Below are 16,465 nucleotides of genomic sequence, written 5' to 3' on the forward strand. Positions count from 1 at the left end.
TCCTTTTAAGGAATTGTAATTACTGTTTTATTTTTTTGCTACTTTGAAAACCTTATATGTCTTTGACCCTTATACATTTTCTGAATATACAAATGTTTTGAATGTGCAAAGGGGCACAGTTGTGAGTGACAAAGTGTACATTTTGTCACACCCTGACCATAGTTTGCTTTGTATGTTTCTATGTTTTGTTTGGTCAGGGTGTGATCTGAGTGGGCATTCTGTTACATGTCTAGTTTGTCTATTTCTATGTTTGGCCTGATATGGTTCTCAATCAGAGGCAGGTGTTAGTCATTGTCTCTGATTGGGAACCATATTTAGGTAGCCTGTTTGGTGTTGGGTTTTTGTGGGTGATTGTTCCTGTCTCTGTGTTTGCACCAGGTCGGGCTGTTTTGGGTTTTCACGTTTCTTGTTTTGTTAGTTTGTTCATGTGTAGTTGCTTTATTAAAGAACCATGAATAGTAACCACGCTGCATTTTGGTCCTCCTCTCCTTCAGCGCAAGAAAACCGTTACACATTTTGTGGTTTACTGGGTATGTGATGCAAGGCAAATTATATGATCTCCTCTCATAAAATAACCAAGCTTGACAACAAAGGTTAAAACAAATGTAAACTTTATGGAGGTTGTGGGCTGAACAACCAGTTGAGAACATTAACTAGGAAGTTGATGAGGACGGTTTGTCTCTGTACGTAGCGGTGGCTTGTTGGTCCTGTATTCTTAGTGCAATGCACAGTAGCAAACATTCCTGGGTAAAACATGTCATTTGAGGTGTGCTTGATTTAGGTAGTTCTGTACAATGGAACCATTTTGAATAGTCCATAAAATGCTAACTCCAACCACCCTTGCACATACCTCAGCTAAACCAAGTGCACCGCTAGAATTACAAAGGATTTGACATATGCATTTTCCCCAGGTCTTGTAGAAATGGGCATACTCGTTGGGATTAAGGCACCTCACAGGGACGAGGTGTGGGCTGACCACAGAGGTCAAGGTTCTACACTGCTCGCGGGCGGCCCAGTCAGTCATTTCTTAAGACTCAGTACTTCCTTTTCAGTTCCTCTACCAAGGCAATGTACTCCTTCTTGGCATCCTCTTTGCTCTTCCCTATGGGAGTCAAGTAAGAAAAGGAAAACCCATTTAGTTAACAATGAGCTACTGTTTAAGAATTGTCTGTCTCAACCAGTATACTTTGACAGTGTAAATGCATTGAGCTGAGGAGATCCACAGCTGTGTAACACTGATCCCCTAATTTAGGTGAAGCTCATCACTAAGCTCAGGACTCTGGGACTAAACACCTCCCTCTGCAACTGGATCCTGGACTTCCTGACGGGCCACCCCCAGGTGGTAAGAGTAGGCAACCACACGTCTGCCACGCTGATCCTTATCACTGGGGCCCCTCAGGGGTGTGCACTTGGGCCCCTCAGGGGTGTGTACTTGGGCCCCTCAGGGGTGTGTACTTGGGCCCCTCCTGTATTCCCTGTTCACTCACGACTGGGTGGCCAAACACGACTCCAACATAATCATTAAGTTTGCTGATGACAACAGTGGTAGGCCTGATCACTGACAACAATGAGACTGCCTATAGGAAGGAGGTCAGAGAACTGGCAGTGTGGTGCCAGGACAACAACCTTTCCCTCAATGTGAGCAAGACAAAGAGGCAGGAAAAGGCGGGCCGAACAGGCCACCAACATTGACGGGGCTGTATTGGAGCGGGTCGAGAGTTAAGTTCCTTGGTGTCCACATCACCAACGAACTATCATGGTCCAAACATACCAAGACAAAAGGGCACGACAAAACCTTTTCCCCCCTCAGGAGACTGAAAAGATTTGGCATGGGCCCCCATATCCTCAAAAGGTTCTACAGCTGCAACATCGAGAGCATCCTGACCGGTTGCATCACTGCCTGGTATGGCAACTGCTCGGCATCTGACCGTAAGGCGCTACAGAGGGTAGTGCAAACGGCCCAGTACATCACTGGGGCCAAGCTTCCTGCCATCCAGGACCTATATAATAGGCGTGTCAGAGGAAAGCTCATAAAATTGTCAGACTCCAGTCTCCCAAGTTATAGACTTTTCTCTGCTACTGTACGTCAAGAGGTACTGGAGCGCGAAGTTTAGGACTTAAAGGCTCCTCAACAGCTTCTACCCCCAAGCAATTCATAAAAATTGCCACCGGACAATTTACATTGACCCCCCTCTTGTACACTGCTGCTACTTGGTTTGTTTGCAACCTATGCATAGTCACTTCACCCCACCTACATGTACAGATTATCTCAACTAGCCTGTACCCCTGCACACTGACTCTGTACCCCCTGTATATAGCCACGTTATTGTGTTACTTTTTATTATTACTTTTTATTTTAGCCTACTTTGTAAATATTTTCTTCTTCTTGAACTGCACTGTTGGTTAAGGGCTTGTAAGTAAGCGTTTCACAGTAAAGTCTACACTTGTTGTATTCAGCGCATGTGGCAAATAAAGTTTGATTTGAGCAGTGCCCTCTACAGGCTAAATGAGGAAGGGCTACAGGAAACACACCTTTCTCCTTCTCCCAGGCGTCCCATTTGGCTTTCCCAGTGAAATCCAGCACCCCAGGACAAGCTTCAGAAACAAAGAAAAACACACACAATCAACTGACTATACAATGAGACTTCTAGAATGGAGGGGTATCACAAAGCACTGGAAGGACGCAGACTGGCTTACTGGTGTTGATGTCGCCCACTTTGGCCTGTTTGAACAGAGCGTAGACCCTGAGCATCTCCACATCTGCTGGCTTAGCCTTCAGCTGCTTCACCTCCTCTGCAGCCTTATCAAAATCCACCTGGATTGAGGGGAAGCAAAATATGCAGTTAAAGTCAGCTAAACATGCACATGAAAATTGCTGCCCCCAAATTAAATCAGTTACAGTGCCTTGCGAAAGTATTCGGCCCCCTTGAACTTTGACCTTTTGCCACATTTCAGGCTTCAAACAAAGATATAAAACTATTTTTTTGTGAAGAATCAACAACAAGTGGGACACAATCATGAAGTGGAACGACATTTATTGGATATTTCAAACTTTTTTAACAAATCAAAAACTGAAAAATTGGGCGTGCAAAATTATTCAGCCCCTTTACTTTCAGTGCAACAAACTCTCTCCAGAAGTTCAGTGAGGATCTCTGAATGATCCAATGTTGACCTAAATGAATGATGATAAATACAATCCACCTGTGTGTAATCAAGTCTTCGTATAAATGCACCTGCACTGTGATAGTCTCAGAGGTCCGTTAAAAGCACAGAGAGCATCATGAAGAACAAGGAACACACCAGGCAGGTCCGAGATACTGTTGTGAAGAAGTTTAAAGCCGGATTTGGATACAAAAAGATTTCCCAAGCTTTAAACATCCCAAGGAGCACTGTGCAAGCGATAATATTGAAATGGAAGGAGTATCGGACCACTGCAAATCTACCAAGAACTGGCCGTCCTTCTAAACTTTCAGCTCATACAAGGAGAAGACTGATCAGAGATGCAGCCAAGAGGCCCATTATCACTCTGGATGAACTGCAGAGATCTACAGCTGAGGTGGGAGACTCTGTCCATAGGACAACAATCAGTCGTATATTGCACAAATCTGGCCTTTATGGAAGAGTGGCAAGAAGAAAGCCATTTCTTAAAGATATCCATAAAAAGTGTTGTTTAAAGTTTGCCACAAGCCACCTGGGAGACACACCTTCCACACATGTGGAAGAAGGTGCTCTGGTCAGATGAAACCAAAATTTAACTTTTTGGCAACAATGCAAAATGTTATGTTTGGCGTAAAAGCAACACCATGAACACATCCTCCCCACTGTCAAACATGGTGGTGGCAGCATCATGGTTTGGGCCTGCTTTTCTTCAGCAGGGACAGGGAAGATGGTTAAAATTGGTGGGAAGATGGATGGAGCCAAATACAGGACCATTCTGGAAGAAAACCTGATGGAGTCTGCAAAAGACCTGCGACTGGGACGGAGATTTGTCTTCCAACAAGACAATGATCCAAAACATAAAGCAAAATCTACAATGGAATGGTTCAAAAATAAACCTATCCAGGTGTTAGAATGGCCAAGTCAAAGTCCAGACCTGAATCCAATCGAGAATCTGTGGAAAGAACTGAAAACTGCTGTTCACAAATGCTCTCCATCCAACCTCACTGAGCTCGAGCTGTTTTGCAAGGAGGAATGGGAAAAATGTCAGTCTTTCGATGTGCAAAACTGATAGAGACATACCCCAAGCGACTTACAGCTGTAATCGCAGCAAAAGGTGGCGCTACAAAGTATTAACTTAAGGGGGCTGAATAATTTTGATTGTGTCCCACTTGTTGTTGATTCTTCACAAAAAAAAATACAGTTTTATATCTTTATGTTTGAAGCCTGAAATGTGGCAAAAGGTCGCAAAGTTCAAGGGGGCCGAATACTTTCGCAAGGCACTGTATATGATGGACAGGTTCCTGTACAGTGTCATTAGAAAATGGCAGCAACCTTACAGTAGAATGAGCAGATCTATGTCTGAAAAGGGTTAAACTTTCTAGGGCAGGGGTTCCGCTAGCGGAAAGGCAGTGCACGAAATTCCAGAATATTTTTTAGAAATATGTAACTTTCACACATTAACAAGTCCAATACAGCAAATGAAGATTAACAATATGTTTATCTACCCATCGTGTCAACATATGATTATGTTAGGTCATAGCCAAGTCAAAAAAACACAGCCATTTTTCCAGCCAAAGAAAGGAGTCACAAAAAGCAGAAATATAGATAAAATGAATCACTAACCTTTTGATGATCTTCATCAGATGACACTCATAGGACATCATGTTACACAATACATGTATGTTTTGTTCGATAATGTGCATATTTACATCCAAAAATCTCAGTTTACATTGGTGCGTTACGTGCAGTAATGTTTTGATTCCAAAACATCCAGTGATTTTTGCAGAAATACTGATAAATAAACATTAAGTGTTATTCACAGAATTAAAGATGGACTTCTCCTTAATGCAACCGCTGTGTCAGATTTCACAAAAACTTTACGGAAAAAGCATAATCTGAGAACGGCGCTCAGAACCCAAAACAGCCAGAGGAATATCCGCCATTTTGGAGTCAACAAAGTTAGAAATTACACCATAAATTTTAACTTACCTTTGATGATCTTCATCAGAAGGCACTCCCAGGAATCCCAGTTCGACAAATTACTGATTTGTTCCATAAAGTCCATAATTTATGTCCAAATAGCCACTTGTTGTTAGCGTGTTCAGACCAGTAATCCATCTTCATGAGGCGCAGGCACATCGTCCAGACAAAAACTCAAAGTTTTGTTACAGTCCTTTAGAAACATGTCAAGCGATGTATGGAATCAATCTTTGGGATGTTTTTAACAGAAAACATCCATAATGTTCCAACCCGGAGAATTCCTTTGTCTGAAGAAAAGCACTGGAACGAGAGGTAACTCTGTCGGGAGCGGGCGTCATGAGACCAAGGCACTCTGTCAGACCACTGACTCAGAGGTCTCATGAGCCCCTCCTTTATAGTAGAATCCTCATTCAAGTTTCTAAAGACGATCTAGTGGAAGCCATAGGAAGTGCAACTTTATCCATATCTCAATGTGTATTGGGTAGGCCAAGCTTTGAAAAACTACAAACCTCAGATGTCCCACTTCCTGGTAGGATTTTTCGCAGGTTTTCGCCTGCTATATGAGTTCTGTTATCCTCACAGACATCATTCAAACAGTTTTAGAAACTTCCGAGTGTTTTCTATCCAATACTAATAATAATATGCATATATTAGCATCTGGGACAGAGTAGGAGGAAGTTCACTCTGGGCACGCTATTCATACAAAAGTGAAAATGCTGCCCCCTATCCCAAAAATATTGAGCTAGATCAGGGGTAAGCAACTTTAATGGGAGTGGGGCCACAAAAAATCTGAAGTCATCATGAGGGTCCGCAGTTGCTCATTGGTAAGTGCATTGATCAGAAAAACAATCAATATCTGGTGTGACCACCATTTGCGTTATGCAGCGCGGCACATCTCCTTCGCATAGAGTTGATCAGACTCTCCTCTTTAATGGCTGTGTGAAGTTACTGGATATTGGCTCGAACAGGAACATGCTATTGTACCCATCAACCCAGAGCATCTCAAACATGCTCAATGGGTGACATGTCTGGTGAGTATGCAGGCCATGGAAGAACTAGGTCATTTTCAGATTCCAGGAATTGTGTACAGATCCTTGTGACATGGGGCAGTGCATTATCATGCTGAAACACGAGGTGATGGCGGCGTATGAATGGCACGACAATGGGCCTCGATCTCATCATGGTATCTCTGTACATTCAATTTGATATCGATAAAATGCAGTTGTGTTTGTTGTCCGTAGCTTATACCTGCCTAAACTATAACCCCACCATTGGGCACTCTGTTCACAATGATGCAAACCTATCATCCACACGACACCATACACGCTGTCTGCCATCTGCCCAGTAAAGTTGAAACCAGGATTAATCTGTGAAGAGCACACTTCTCCAGCATGCCTGTGGACATCGAAGGTGAGCATTTGCCCACTGAAGTCGGTTACGATGCCGAAATGCAGTCAGGTCAAGACTCTAGTGAGGACGACGAGCATGCAGATGAACTTCCCTGAGACTGTTTGACAGTTTGTGCAGAAATTGTTTGTTTGTACAAACCCCGTTTCATCAGCCCTCCGAGTGGCTCGTCTCAGACCATCTCGCAAGTAAAGAAGATGTTTTTTGGAGATCCTGGGATGGTGTGGTTACACGTGGTCTGAAGTTGAGGCCAGTTGGACTTACTTCCAAATTCTCTAAAACAACATTGGAGGTGGCTTATGATTAGAGAAACTAACATTAAATTATCTGGCAACAGTTCTGGTGCCAATTGCACGCTCCCTCAAAACGTGAGACATCTGTGGCATTGTGTTGTGTGACAAAACTGCACATTTTAGAGTGGTCTTTTATTATCCCCAGAAGAAGGTGCACCTGTGTAATGATCATGCTGTTTAATCAGTTTCTTGATATGCCAAACCAGTCAGGTGGATGGACTACCTTGGCAAAGTCGAAATGCTCACTAACAGGAATGTAAACAAATGTGTTAACAAAATTTGAGATAAATATGTTTTTTTGTGCATATGAACAATTTATGGGATATTTTATTTCCCATGTTGCGTTTATATTTTTGTTTAGTTTACTATTCTAACTAGCAACAGTAAGCTAAGACCGACTGAGGAGGGGAGGGGGTATCGAGAGGGGCGGTCCGTGGGCCTCCAGTTGCCCATCCCTGAGCCAGATAATCACTGGAGCAATTGATAGAGTCAGTGCTGGCATAAATTGAACTTTGATCTCATCTGGGTCCATTTTTATTAGCCTACAGGCAGTAAAACCACACCAAAGTCATGATGACATTATATTATATTGAGCAACTTGAGCCCAGAATGGCAGAACAAAGAAACTGGCCTCAAAACCTTCGTTCAGGGCGCTTCTTGCCTAGTTATCCTGTTATGATGAAATAATTGAGCAAAACGCCAACACTTCTTCCTTCATCCTATAACTCCAAACCAGCTATACGCTAGTCAACGTTTGCTATAATAACTTTAACATGCTTCTTCTCACCATGATAATATATAGGCAAGTAATGATATACAACCCAGGAGCGTGTTTTTAGTCCACACACAATCAGCGCCTTGGGCTATGTCGAAAGCCGCTCCACACCCTTAAAGCAGGGTGACAGTTGTGGCAAACGCAATCCCCTGGTTTGGGAGTGAAACCAGACATTGAGCTGGCAAACAAATTAAACTGGGTCTTTTCATCGGGTGGGAGCATGGGAATGGCACCGTTTTAAAAAAGGCAATAACCGAGTTAGCGGAGTTTAATTCAAACTTGACACAAAACTAACGGGGACAACTAGTGGTGCCAAGTCAAGTGCCAGCTCCTTAGAATTTGTTATACTAAATTCAAAGCAGGTTGGCTAAAACAATAATACTATTTTGTTATAGCTTATTAAGTAGATAGCTAAACACAATTACATTAACAGTGCTAACGGTAATGTTAGCCGAGAAAGCCAAGTTGACACATTTTAGCGAACCTGCACTTGAAACTGAAAATCAACATAATAATATAGCTATGCATGTCATCATTGATTATGGTAACTACAATATAATACCCAAAACAATACACATTCGATACATACCTCAGACATTATTTAAAATTCCTTTTGAAGACCCTTGGTATAGTCCTAGAACACTACTGGAGTCCACAGATCAGAAATAACGGAGTAGACAAAAAAATATGCTTTAGTATGAAGATGTCTAAACTGCTTCTCCAATAGAAATCCCCGATCGGGCCAGAGAAACTTTTGAGGAGATGGAAAACTCCAACGCATATTGTTTAAGTTGCCCATGCGTTGTCAATGGGACGCGCGGTGCATTTTGGGCGATTTTGGGAAACGCGTGCTCTTCAAGGAGTGAATGGGAGTCAATTGGGCGCAAGCTAAAGAAAAAAAAACAATAGCATGAATTTACTCAACGAGAAACATTACAAATCTGTTCCGAGATGTGAGATAATTAACTTGTTCTCTGTAATACCGTATAGCCGAGATGTGAGATAATTAACTTGTTCTCTGTAATATCGTATAGCTTTGGAATCATTACATTTCGTATTTTCGAGGAAAATAGGCAGGTTTCTTGACTAGTGCCGCGTTCACAAAAACTGGGAATTCGGAAAAAAAACGAGCTCCGACTGGGAAATATCGTTTTGAACGGTCACCCACTCGGAATTCCAAGTTACTGCGGTATCTTTCTAGAGCTCAGACTTTCCGAACTGAAGATCACTGACTTCATGAGTTCCCGGTTGTCTTGAAAGCACCGTGATACCGCAGACAGGTAGAAACTGCTTCTCCAATAGAACTCCCCGATCACGGTTGTAAGGTCGTGTCATGGCTACGTTGGCTAGCTAAACTCATGCGCAGAGAAACGCCTTCAGGTGTAACGGTCGTCTTGCGCCGAACTGCGCATGTGCATGCCGTCAAATCAAAAGGCACTCCTTCGATATTATGTCGTTTTGGAAGAAAATAATAACGTTTGTCACTTTCACGAGGTTGGACTACTAACATGTTCAAATACGTAAGAAACTCTCGAATATAGGTTGTGCCTTTAGATTTCGAGAAAACTAACAACTAAGGAATACTTTTTCACTTCTCCATTTGACTTCTCAAACCCGAAACCAGGTCTGCTTCACAAGCGTTCCCGGAATTCTCGCAATGTTGCGTCTACTTTTAGAAACTCTGATCATGCCCTGACTTTGAAAGAAGGTATTGTGTGAAGATTATTTTAGCAACCGCGTGCAGCACCACATTAACAAATACTGTATACTAAACAAAGTTAAGGAAGTGCACTTTAAAATTTTACACAAGATATATCCATGTAATTCTATAATATCCAAATTTGTGGCAATTGATGATGTAAATGTACATTTGTGTCCGAATTTTGGGAAAACCTTGCAAAATACTTATTTACCATTATGAACACTACCTATGTTTTTGGCATGAAAGATGTTACTTTTGCAATGATAACAAGACCACTAAAATGATTGTGAATTTTGAATTGTGATTTTTTTTTTCTTTGTGCCAAATACTTCATACAAACAAAAATGACAAAACTATGCCAAAATTACAATTATTTTTGATTGAATTTAAATATTTTATTAAAACATTAACCCTTGTGAACAATAACAAGAATAACATTTTCCTAAATCATTACAATAAGTTTTTTTTCAGTGATTACAATTGCACTAGAATAGCGATTGGTGGACACACGACAGTATACTAGGTGAGGCGTAACACCACAGAGTTTATAACCCAGATAATAAAACACGTTTCTTTTAGTTACTTTTTTCTCTCAACTCGTTGCTATTACTTTCTAGCACATCAAGCTAACTTAGAGTAGATAGCTAGGGCTCCAGAGTGGTGCAGCGGTCTAAGGCACTGCATCTCAATGCTGGAGGCGTCACAACATACCCTAGTTTGATTCCCACTGGCCGTGGATGGGAGTCCTATATGGCACGCACAATTGGCCCAGCGTCGTCTGTGTTAGGGTTTGACCGTGGTAGGCAGTCATTGTAAATAAGAATTAACTGACTTGCCTGGTTAAAAACAAAACTCTGAAAGTTACATGTTTCAATAGTCTCACACTTCCTTATAACAATATATACAGCACTAACCTTGGGATGATTTATTTATTTCACGTTATGGACTTCTACAAATGAGTATTCTGCAACACATACTTTTCTCTCACCACAGTGTTTTCTCGGACTGAGGAGAACTGGAGCTACGGGTAGTACCAGGGTGTTAGTAGGTGACGCAAGCACCCAGATGAAATAAAATACATTTAATGAAACAAAACAGGAAGATGTTAACATCATTCAGCTACTGTAGCTGCATTCAGCTACTGTAGCTGCCTACCTAACATCAACAGGCAGCACCAGTAGCGCAACAATTAAGAATAGAAACCAAAATAAAAGTTCCTGGCGATCATAGTGATCTGACTCCCCCCTTTGTCTGAACTTGGAATATTCCTGTTCACGGGCTTTGGCCACTGACCCTCAACCAGGTCATTCAGTTCTGCTTTGTGTACTATTCTAATCATTTGAAGTTTGATGGAATAACCATTTTAACTCTACTACACATACACTCAATTAGTATTTGGTAGCATTGTCTTTAAATTGTTTAACTTAGGTCAAATGTTTCAGGTAGCCTTTCACAAGCTTCCCACAATAAATTGGGTGAATTTTGGCCTATTCCTCCTGATAGAGCTGGTGTAACTGAGTCAGGTTTGTAGGCCTCCTTGCTCACACACGCTTTTTCAGCTCTGCCCACAAATTGTCTATAGGTTTGAGGTCAGGGCTTTGTGATGGCCACTCCAATACCTTGACTTTGTTGTCCTTAAGCCATTTTGCCACAACTTTGGAAGTATGCTTGGGGTCATTGTACATTTGGAAGACCCATTTGCGACCAAGCTTTAACTTCCTGACTGATGTCTTGCGATGTTGCTTCAATATATCCACGTAATTTTCCACCTCATGATGCCATCTATTTTGTGAAGTGCACCTGTCCCTCCTGCAGAAAAGCACCCCCACAACATGATGCTTCCTCCCCCGTGCTTCATGGTTGGGATGGTGTTCTTCGGCTTGCAAGCCTCCCCCTTTTTCCTCCAAACATAACAACGGTCATTATGGCCAAACAGTTCTATTTTTGTTTCATCAGACCAGAGGACATTTCTCCAAAAAGTACGAACTTAGTCCCCATGTGCAGTTGCAAACCGTAGTCTGGCTTTTTCATGGCAGTTTTTGAGCAGTGGCTTCTTCCTTGCTGAGCGGCCTTTCAGGTTATGTCGATATAGGACTCGTTTTACTGTGGATATAGATACTTTAAGACTTCAGATGACATTGAAGGACTCCACAGACCAGACCATTTGCAAGGCTGCACCTCTCCTACAAACTGGATGGAAATGGACATCATCCAAGGCTGTGCAGCAAGCAACATCAGCCCTGAGACACCAAGACATTGTGGGGAATATCCAGCATGGAAGAGCATGGCTACACCTGGAGGCACAATCAGGTCCTCAAGAGCCTGGCTGCAGCACTCGAGACCAAGAGGAGTGCAACCAATTCATTACCTCCAAAAACAAGCAATCCTGTCAAAACAACAACATTCATCCGGGAGGGATAGAAAAGGCCCAAGCATCCTCCTACGAAGCCAGAAACTGGACACCTAGCCATGGCCCGGGACTGGAAGATTGTCAATATTGGCCAGCAGCTCATTTTTCCACCTGAGATTGCTTCTACCAACCTTAGGCCAGACATGATACCCTGGTCCCCTTCACGAAAGGCTGTGTACATCATAGAGCTCACAGTCCCATGGGAAAACTCTGTTGAAGATGCCTACGAGCGTAAGAAACTGCGTTACACAGAGTTGGCAGCAGACGCAACTCAGCGTGGCTGGAATGCAAAAGTCTGGCCAGTTGAAGTGGGATGCAGAGGATTCGTGGCTCCTTCCACCATCAGGTTGCTGAAAGAACTTGGAATCCATGGACAGGCTCTGAAGCAGACCGTCAGCAGTTTCTCAAGCAGCTGAAAGAGGCAGCCAGTGGATCTGGATCAAACGGAAGGACCCTTGCTGGGGTATAACTTCATGACCCCCCACCCCCACCTGAGAACCCAATTCAGATCCCTCCAACTTGAGGAGGACATATGAGGTATACAGTCAGCTGTAGGGCTGGCTCAGGGAATTGGACGCCCCTGCCTTGCATAGTCCCGTGGGAAATCTTAATTGGGCATGGGACACAAGCTAATGCTTGATTACCCTTTAGCTGGCCACCTTTGGTGAGGGTGTTTAGTGATTAAAGGCCAAAACGCCCACTGATTCGAAGGCACACTACTGAGGATGTGTCCCAAAATCGACATCTTAACCCAGTCTAAGAAATAAACCTCCCATGCCACTCTGTCAACATCACGGCAAATCTCATGTGAGTGCATACCATCTATTGGCACAATGGATCGTTTTTAACATCTCGTCCCGTGTTTTATGATTCTTTTGTACCGGTTTATTACAGCAACTTCACAAGGTCCTTTGCTGTTGTTCTGGGATTGATTCACACTTTTTTCACCAAAGTACGTTCATCTCTAGGAGACAGAACACGTCTCCTTCCTGAGAGGTATGACGGCTGTGTGGTCCCATGGTGTTTATACTTCCGTACTATTGTTTGTACAGATGAACGTGGTACCTACAGGCATTTGGACATTTCTCCCAAGTATGAACCAGACTTGTGGAGGTCTACAATGTTTTTTTCTGAGGTCTTGGCTGATATCTTTTGATTTTCCCATGATGTCAAGCAAAGAGGCACTGAGTTTGAAGGTAGGCCTTGAAATACATCCACAGGTACACCTCCAGTTGACTCAAATGATGTCAATTAGCCTATCAGAAGCTTCTAAAGGCATGACATAATTTTCTGGAATTTTCCAAGCTGTTTATATGCACAGTCAATTTAGTATATGTAAACTTCTGACCCACTGGAATTGTGATGCAGTGAATTATAAATTAAATAATCTGTCTGTAAACAATTGTTGGAAAAATTACTTGGTGTCATGCACAAAGTAGATGTCCATACTACCTTGTCAAAACTATAGTTTGTTAACAAGAAATTTGTGGAGTGGTTGAAAAACAGGTTTTAATGACTCCAACCTAAGTGTATGTAAACTTCCGACTTCAACTGTAGCTAGTTTACCAACTCAACCTAGCTGCCACTGTGTGTTGTCAGCTTGGCGTACTAATCAACGGCCATATGTGCGTGTTTAACATAAATAAGCCTACGTTTAAACATATTATATCTTTCCTGCTCCAGCCCTGTGGTTGGAGCTAGGCTCACCCAAAATTATGTTGCTGGGCTGTACAACTCCCGCCATATTATTGTAGCTCTCTACCTTTACTGCGTATTATGGTAGCTGTTGTAATACAGTCACCGGTTAGTATTAGATTAGTTCATTTGATTACTTTGTATATTGCATAAGAAATATTTATTTGTAAAATAATTAGTATTTTACATTCTGAGCTGAGAGAACACCATATCTCCATGATGCTGGCCATGCATGGCTGCTCCTCTTGTGGAGCTGAATTACAAGTAGAAGATGGTCATGACCTGTGCCCCGCCTGCCTAGGTGTTGGCCAGCTGCGTGAGGCCCTTTCTGAGACTTGCATTAACTGCGCCATCCTGCCTTATGAAAGTGAGGGAAGCGCAGCTAGCCAGAGTTGAGGGTCTGGTTTTCACAGATAATTTACCAGCATCCGGCGTTGTTCACCAGGATCCATCCAGGGCCACCAAAAGAGGGAAAGCCCACAAAACCCATGTTGGCCCACTTGTGAAAAAGTTGAGAGCCTCACTAGAAAGGTTGATTCCTTATCCTCTGAGATAAGGCAGCAAAAAACTACTTTGCGTTCCTTCAAGCCCCATAGTCATGGCCCTCTAGCACTCCCTCCAGCATATGGGACGCGACATAGGACTCAGATAGCCGTGATGATGAACTGCTCTCCACTCGGGCATCCAACCGGCACTTTAGTGACCAGGATGATGACACGCCCAACATGGCGAAGGAGGTACCAACCAGTGTTGTGAACCCATTCAGTTTCAACGCTAAATATGGGTCAGAGGAGTCATTCCGAGGCTCTGATCACACAGAGTCAGAAGAAAGCTCTGCCTCACTGTGTGCGGCCTTAGCTAGGCTAGAGCTTGATGACCCTTAGAACAGAATGCTCCAGCCGGCATGCAGACCTCGACCTCTGAAACCTGAAAGACGCATCTCTTCAAGCGTTTGCGTTATAACCAGAGAGCTAGACTGACGGATGTTCACCGTAGTTATCGTTATCAGGTCTGGCTCGCCAAAGCCCCAATGTCCGGTGACTCCAGACAGATGCTGAGAAAGCTACTAGTGGTCCCCGGACTGCTTTTTGGCCCTGTGGATGAACGGGCCATCGAACACAGCCGAGTCAGGCTACACTGCTATGGATCCCACAGCCCAAAAACCAGGCATCAGAGTCATGTCATAGGGAGGCCTGACACGGGTGAACCTGGCCGCTCTCATTCGGCCCAGCCCTATACATGCCCTTGGCCCTAACACCAGCCTAACTCAGGTGCTTGCCAGCCCCAGACAGGGATGCAGCAATTTCTGCGGTTTGCCTTCCAAGGCTGCACTGGGTCTACCGTGAACAACGAAGAGTAACTTCACACCAAGCTAAAAGGTCACCTTTATTGGCATGGCTCTGAACTCCCGCACTATGAGGGCATGTAAGTGGACATCATTATTTTTCTTCTGCAACAATTGCAGTTGAACGCATTGGTGAGGGTACGAACGTTCCAACAATTAATGGGCAAGCACGAAGTGGCCTCCATGGTGACACTGTTATGCTGTCTTTAAGACCACCACGTGTGGTTCAATGACCTCTGCTTGGACTCCAAGCGGGACAGAAACACCCAAATCTGGGTGACAAGTGTGTGCTACTCTACTCTGCAGCCGTGGAGGAAGAGAACCTACCTGACTACAGATGCCCCTCTCGGATCAATTCTGGCAAGGCGGGAAGTAGTGATGACCTCCAGGTATTCGTAGAACCATAGTTACATTCGTAACTTCCGTTTCCTTTGCTCTGCAAAAGCCGCAGCTTTTGTGCAGCGATAGGTAATGATGTTTAGTGGGAGGCAGTTGTTGATGTGTTCAGAGGGTCCCGGGTTCAAGCCCAGGTTGGGCGAGGACAGGGATGGATGTGACACTGTTACATTTAGACATAAATGATTGCAACTAAAGATAATCCATAGTATTTACTACATTCCGGACAGAATTCATGTAATGCACCCAGAAATGTCATATCTCTGTGGGAGATGTAAAAACCCCAAAAAGGAACCCTATTACATATGCTGTGGACCTGTGACAAACTGACACCATTTTGGGTTAATGTCTGTGCTATCACATCATTGTGTTTAGGAATGTATATCCATCCATCTCCATGACTATGTCTGTTGGGAAAGGTAAATATTGGTGACCAATATCAAAGAAAGTTTTGTAACCTAGGTCTAATTGCTGCACCAAAATGTATAGCTATAATTTGGAAAGCATCATACTCACCTTGAATAACAAACGGGAGGGCTGAACTATGTAGTTCACAGGAGGTTGGTGGCACCTTAATTGGGGAGGACAGGCTTGTGGTAATGGCTGGAGTAGAATCGGGGAAACGGTATCCAGACATTATTATGAGATGTCCTCCCCTCAGCAGCCTCCTGAGTTGTAGTTACATTCCACTAGATTCAGTGTTTTATAAGGTTGTGCAGAGAATGGATGTGTTCGATAAAGTCTGGAAGCCTTATTTTGACCATCTTGAGGAGTATGACATTTCTATGTGAGGGGAATTTAATGTACAGTATGTTTGTGTATTGTAAGTGGAAGCTACTGTGTATTTTTATGTGTTCGTGGACAGGTGTGGCCATATTGTGTTGTGTATCAAGTATGGTGGTTATGTTGCGTTTCTGTTTATTTGTGTTTAATTTGTACTTTTTTTGTTTGTATATAAAAAGAAAACGTGTCAGATTGTCACATTCACAAGGTTGGAGTAATAACATGTTCAGCTACTTAAGACATTGGCTAGAATCTAGATTGTGCCTTTTAGAAATCGAGAAAATGAACAACGAAGGAAGAATGTTTCACTTATCTCATTGACCTTACAGAACCCGGTCTGGTCTGTCGAGTTTGCTTCGCGAAGTGTTCCCGGAAGTATCCTGTTGTTGGTCCTCTGGGTTTAGAAACTCTGTGGTAGACTGTTCATGCTCGCTTTTCGTTACTGCTTGAGGCTATACCGCCCCCTCAATTCCATTGGTAGATTCAATGAGTGGCACTTCACGCAACATCGTTGTTGGTT

The 16,465-nt window shown here is 43.2% G+C and overlaps 1 protein-coding gene across 2 annotated transcripts; it reads right to left on the reverse strand.

The window, feature by feature from the left end:
* Positions 1-594: 594 nt before the first annotated feature.
* Positions 595-16,258, reverse strand: LOC118371566 (acyl-CoA-binding protein-like). Of its 2 annotated transcripts, none has more exons than XM_035757072.2 (4): positions 15,679-16,258; positions 2,698-2,815; positions 2,533-2,595; positions 595-1,102 (listed from the first exon to the last, which is right to left on the reverse strand). In XM_035757072.2, the coding sequence occupies exons 2-4, from the start codon at positions 2,750-2,752 to the stop codon at positions 1,035-1,037; spliced, it is 186 nt and encodes a 61-aa protein (XP_035612965.2). In that variant the 5' UTR covers positions 2,753-2,815; positions 15,679-16,258; the 3' UTR covers positions 595-1,034. The 2 variants fall into 2 exon arrangements, with proteins under 2 accessions (XP_035612965.2, XP_035612964.2); XM_035757071.2 differs by lacking the exon at positions 15,679-16,258 and adding an exon at positions 8,204-8,981.
* Between the last annotated feature and the right edge of the window lie 207 nt (positions 16,259-16,465).

This window comes from Oncorhynchus keta, chromosome 34, assembly GCF_023373465.1.
Source record: "Oncorhynchus keta strain PuntledgeMale-10-30-2019 chromosome 34, Oket_V2, whole genome shotgun sequence".
NCBI classification, from domain to species: Eukaryota; Metazoa; Chordata; class Actinopteri; order Salmoniformes; family Salmonidae; genus Oncorhynchus; species Oncorhynchus keta.